General features: G+C 37.8%; 1 protein-coding gene across 1 annotated transcript in view; it reads right to left on the bottom strand.

Annotated features, from left to right (window-relative positions):
* Positions 1-5,823, bottom strand: part of LOC113110127 (BRCA2-interacting transcriptional repressor EMSY-like) — a 15,991-nt gene extending 10,168 nt beyond the window's left edge. Inside the window, exons 1-7 of the mRNA XM_026274144.1 lie at positions 5,711-5,823; positions 4,845-4,879; positions 2,166-2,271; positions 1,983-2,082; positions 1,421-1,495; positions 1,169-1,344; positions 1-67 (exon numbers count right to left, since the gene is read on the bottom strand). The exon at positions 1-67 is cut by the window's left edge and continues 92 nt beyond it. Coding sequence (XP_026129929.1) covers positions 1-67; positions 1,169-1,344; positions 1,421-1,495; positions 1,983-2,082; positions 2,166-2,268 — 521 coding nt within the window. The 5' untranslated portion in view covers positions 2,269-2,271; positions 4,845-4,879; positions 5,711-5,823. The remainder of the gene's footprint in view (positions 68-1,168; positions 1,345-1,420; positions 1,496-1,982; positions 2,083-2,165; positions 2,272-4,844; positions 4,880-5,710) is intronic.
* Positions 5,824-6,000: the final 177 nt, after the last annotated feature.

Here is a 6,000-nt window from a genome sequence, read left to right as displayed (position 1 = left end):
TAGCTGCTGGGAGCCGATGCACTGGGTGGAGTAGAGGTGGTGCTGGTGTACGAATAACACACCACCACTGCAACACACACACACACACACACAGTGAGGAACACACTTCCTGTCTCTGAGGGTGTGTATTATATTAACAACAAAACATAGATTACACTGACACTTGTAGCGCTGTCAAAATAGCTGAAACTCCATTCAAAATTTGTATTTAATATGATCAATATTAGAGTTCTATTCCATTTTAAAAGGAATCATTTCAGTTAGTGGGGAAAAAAGCTTCCGGCTTCTCACCTGAGGCCACAAGAGGGCGCCTCCAGCTAAATATGAATAATGCACGTTTATTCAAAGCATATGTCTATATTTGTAAAAAAAAGTGCATAAATGTTTCAAATAATGTTTATGAATCAATTATATTACATTGGTTAAACAACTCTAAACAAAAAAATATTTTTTGTTTTGACAGCCCTAGACACATGAAATGTGATAAAAATGAATTATTATGATAAATATAATGTTGTTATTATTCACGGAAAAAAAATTATTACTACTCTTTTAGACTTATATCAACCACAAAACAGATTACTCAGACACAACATATACAAACAACTTAGAAAATAATAAAATAAACAACCACAATAATGTTTTTGTTATAATTGACTTAAAAAAAATTTTTAAACTTAGATTAACCACAAAACCTAGAATCCATAGACAACATATACATGTCAATAATAATAATACAATGTTTTTGCTGTTAATTAAAAATAAACTTTTTAAAACTAATATTCAAAATACATCTACAGTACCATAGTTAAGAATGCCTAATATAAATTGTAAAAATGTAATATAAACAGATGTAAAAAATAAAAAATTCTAAATATATTTATTAATATATAATTATAAATAAGCTGCAGTTGCAATACTAAAATTGCAATCACATAACTTTTTTTTGATATCTAAATCAAAATTGGTGTTTGATGTGTTGTTGCTGATCTTTCTTCTCCTGCGTTATATTCTTCATGTGATTAGTTTGAGCGGCGCCCTCTACTGTACAGACCTGATTTTACATTTCCTTCAGCCTGAGCTGCATTCACTTCACTTTTAGTGTGAACGGGCTTATACATTTCTAAAAGAACTCTTTATATTAAAATCAAACAAGTAACTTCTGTACCTTCTTTGTTGGCGGTGTCTGCGGGCAGCAGCAGCGAGGCGTTCTGGTGCGCGGTCGCATTGGCCATCGCATTGGCCATCACAGTGAAGGCCGTCTGAGGAACCAGTCTGGGCATGAGAGGAACCAGCCGCCGGCCCTCGATGGACCACTCGGACGAGCTGTTGGGCCCCGACATGCTGCAAACACAGCACAGTTATTCCAGCTGCAGGACACTGCATGAGTAACACACATCTGAGTGACGGAGAGACTCACTGATACGCGATGGTGGTCAGACGCTCGTCGTTCACAGCCCTGCGCACCTCGGCTCGATGACGCTCCGTCGAGATGCTGACACACACACACACACACACACACATCATACTCAATACCAGCTCACACTACCAGTTAAAAGTGTTATTTTCAGAAGTCACCCAGTCTGCATTTATTTGATCCAAGAGCAGTAATGTGGAATACTTTAACTATTTAAAATAACTGATTTCTATTTGAATATATTGTAAGATGTGATTTCTTCCTGTCATGCACAGCTGAATTTTCAGCATCATTACTCCAGAAATTATTCTAATATGTGGATTTATCATCATCGATATTTAAAACTTAAATTCTTTGATGAATTTCTATCACACAGTTCTGACTTTTGTGAGAATCCATCACTTCTGACTTTACAACTCAAATGCAAGTTTCCATCACACGATCCAGAAAAGACCAGGTCAGGATCGCGAGAATTAAAATGTGACTTTGTTTTCCTGGTTTAGTTTTTATCAGGCTTCCTCTCTAAACGTTGCTGGTGTGTTGTGAACGGTGAGATGTGTGGCACCTCAGCACTCGAGTGAGTTCTCCCAGCAGATCCTTCTTGTCTTTGGTGAGATCTCCTTGAGCACGCAGAGCAGTGATCACACCGGCGTACGCTTCCAGCTCTGAACACACGAACACACATCAGCACACACACACACACACACACACACACACACAGCTGCTTACACACTTCTGTGAATCTCACCCAGTTTGCGCAGGATTCGCTTGCACTCATCTCTGCTGAGGTCGAGCAGCGTGGGCCAAACCACCGGCATACTGCCCGCTAACGGCTTCTCCTGCTGAATCATCAACTACACACACACACACACACACACTGCAGATCACCCTGTGTATAATACAGCACATTACAGGAATAGTTCACCCTCAGTTCATCTGAGATCAGGATGAGTTTGTTTCTTCATCAGGTTTGTAGAAATGTAGCACTGCATCAGTGTCTCATCAATGGATGCTCTGCAGTGAATGGGTGCCGTCAGAATGAGAGTCTGATAAAACAGGGTATATACAGCAATCCTTAAGTTAAATTTACTACTTTTTAATACCTTTTTTACTACCTTTAGAATATTTTTTAAAACCATCACGACACTGAATTGCAAGTGTAAATCAGCGACCTTTCTATTATTTACACAGATTTTGACATATATAACATACAAAAAATAATAGATTTAGAGACTGATGTTGACAGCATATTGCACATTTATTTCACTTAGTAAATAAAAATAAAACAAATACCATAAAATGTGCAATGGAGAAAATGGATAGTGTCAGCACACTGGCTGGTATTCATTGCAAGTTGATGCATTACAAACAGGCATCTTCTATGAACTGTTGCGGATTCACAAACTGCACCACAAATTTGTGGGGGTGGTGGTGGAGGTGCAGCCGCGCAGACAGCTGAGATTGGTAGAATTAACTGCTCTCTCCAAGCACGCATTCTATTTTTATGTTTTTAGCACTAAAAATAAAACCAATGCCATTCTTTATACTTATTAACAATTGTGTTTGAAGTTTTTCTACAAGTTATATAATTATGAAAAACAGTAAACAAGTTTCACCCAAATTTAATTTGTCTTTTAATTTATAAAATTTAAACACATTTTATTTTTGGTAAATAAAGGGGATTTGCTATTAAAATTAAAACATGGAAGAAATATTGAGATTTATTTCTTTAAAAAATAAAGTTTTTTATTTTTTTCAACAGTGGTAGCAGTATCACATACATTTTATTAATATTAGTAATATTTCTAGCACAATGCCCTTATGTAAAAAAATTATTTTAGGCCTAATGAATGCATATTTGTCATTTTGAAATTTCTATTTGCGCATTAGCTCCGCCCACTACCGGAGAAACCGGTATGTCTTCTGCTTTTTCGAAAATGAATATGAATAATTCCAAATGAACTCCATTATTTTGACAGGAGAAGACAACAGATGCTGAAATTAATGCAAGCGTCATGCGCTTCAGTCTATGTAGTAAACAAACCCGCACGTCTCTGCCATTCATTAATTCACACAGAGACGCGCAGAACAAGGATTCATATTTCAAACAACTTTTGCGGCTTAACATTTACAGATACTGGTCCATATGGAGATTTGATTTGATTAATTTATGCTTTCACAAATTCCATGACTGTCCATATTAAAATGTAAGTTTAATTTACATGACTGGATTTTGAGATTCCTTACTCGTTTTCTGCTTCGCGGAAATCATAGCGGGGTATGCGTCAAGAATCGGGTTTGCATGGGACCGTACTACCGGTCCTTAAAGAAACCTGGTACTGTCACATTTAAATTTTTTTTAGTACCGACTTGGTACCGAAGTACCGGGTCTTTTGACAACACTACTGCCTGTTATTCCCTGTACAGGCCTGAGCCAGTCCTTAAACGCTGGGTCGTTAACCCAGCTATTAGAAAACTTGCATTTGTACAAGAAGACGACGATGTTTGTCCAGTCGTTGAAGATATGCCTTGAAGCAAGTCTAAAATAAAACGTAAGCCAGCCACTTCTGTTGAGCGCGTAGTGTTCTGAGATGATGGCGAACGACCACTGAATATGACGTCAGCATCAAACATACGTTGAGACGGAAGATCTTTGATTATGTGCCCAGATATGCTAAAGCCCATATAAACGAACTAACGCGAACGCAGATAGAATTTCAATCAGAATAAGACACCTGATAGTCTGGAAAAAATAATACCTAATTTGGAAAAAAATAATACCTCTGAGACCACATTTAACACTTTTAATGGCCTTAAATTTGACCATTTTGATTTATCACTTTTTAATACTTTTTAAAACCCCGCGGACACCCTGTAAAAACATCCCAATAATCCACAGCACTCCAGTCCATCAGTGAACATCTGGAGAAGACAAAACCTGAAACACATCCAGCATTAAGATGATTTTAACTCAAACACATAGAGTCTATAATCCATAATAACTCTTCCTCCAGTGAAAAAGTGCATCTGCTGTTGTTGTTTAGATCTGTTTAAACGCTGCTTGATCTGTGCAGATTTCTCTCCTGATTCAGACCAGAACACTTTTTCACTGGAGGAAGTGTTATTCTGGATTATAGACTCTATGTGTTTGGGTTAAAATCATCTTAATGCTGGATGTGTTTCAGGTTTTGTCTTCTCCAGATGTTCACTGATGGACTGGAGTGCTGTGGATTATTGGGATGTTTTTATCAGACTCTCATTCTGACGGCACCCATTCACTGCAGAGCAGCCATTGATGAGACACTGATGCAGTGCTACATTTCTACAAACCTGATGAAGACACAAACTCATCCTGATCTCTGATGATCTGAGAGTGAGGATCTTTTCAACAGATTTTTTTCAACAATCTATTCTCTAACACACTCACCTCTGACAGTCTGATGCTGCAAACTCTCTCTGGGTCTAAGAGCCAACGATTTTCAAGAAAAACATCATCATCATCATCATCACAGACATTTAAGATAAACACGAAGGATTTTTAATGCTACAGAACATGAACACAAATGTGAAATTAATGAAGAGAAAGGACCATTTATGACACATACTATGTAAAAAGATGCACAATATTTGACGTCACGCGAGTACATTACATAAGCCCGCCAACATTAGCAAATTAAAGCTCGCCCAGCCGCTGGTCCCGCCCACTCCTGCATAAATCATGAGCTCGTTGCAGGTGATTTGATTGACATTTGTGTATTCCGTTTCAGAAAACAAGTTCACCAAATAATCCAGGCTTATTTCAGTTAGTCAGACTTATTTTGATCTAAATCATATGACAATGTCAAACTAAATGAAATAGACCTGGTTTATTCAGTGAAGTCGATGTACGAAACAGTCCCCACATCTGAAATCAGCGTTTATTTAGATCATTCAGATAATGATGGAGTGAAATCAATATAATCGCGATTAGAGCTCCGTTAGATCCAATGTTTTTACCAGACAGCAGAAAAACAAATGTTTTTAGAAAAACGTATTTAGAAATACGGGTGTTTAAATGCCATTAACGCGTGCGAAGTGATGCTTTTCTGTCATGAGCTTTTATTATCAGTGTGTTGTTTAAGGAAGGTTAGCTTTAGCCGTTAGCTTGTCTGGAGTTTAATCCATCACACAAACACGAACAAATACCCGAGCCGCTGCAATCATCCACGAACCATTTGTGTGTGAAATCAAAGCTGATCACGAGAACAGACATCGCATTACTAAACTCAGGTGTGCATTTAATTCTTCACTTACCTTCAGTTCTGTTCAATCCTTCAGTTCTTCAGTCCGTCATGTTTATCCGACGCCAAAACACTGGGGCGGCGCTCACAGCTGCCCGCGGAAAACACAGAAACAACACAAGAAAACACCAACTAAACAACTCCGAAGGGATTAAACGGGTTGGTATTTGCTCATACGTTTAACGTGAAATAAAGTAAGGTTAGTCAGTAAAAAATAAACATATGAACGCGTTTGATTTTGATCAGGCACTGTGTAGGGCAGCTCTCGGAAGAAGAACGTCGTAATTGTTGACATTCTTTTGT

This window comes from Carassius auratus, chromosome 10, assembly GCF_003368295.1.
Source record: "Carassius auratus strain Wakin chromosome 10, ASM336829v1, whole genome shotgun sequence".
Classification (NCBI taxonomy): domain Eukaryota; kingdom Metazoa; phylum Chordata; class Actinopteri; order Cypriniformes; family Cyprinidae; genus Carassius; species Carassius auratus.
The sequence above is the reverse complement of the archived record's forward strand: the minus strand, read 5'-3'. Positions and strand labels throughout refer to the sequence as shown.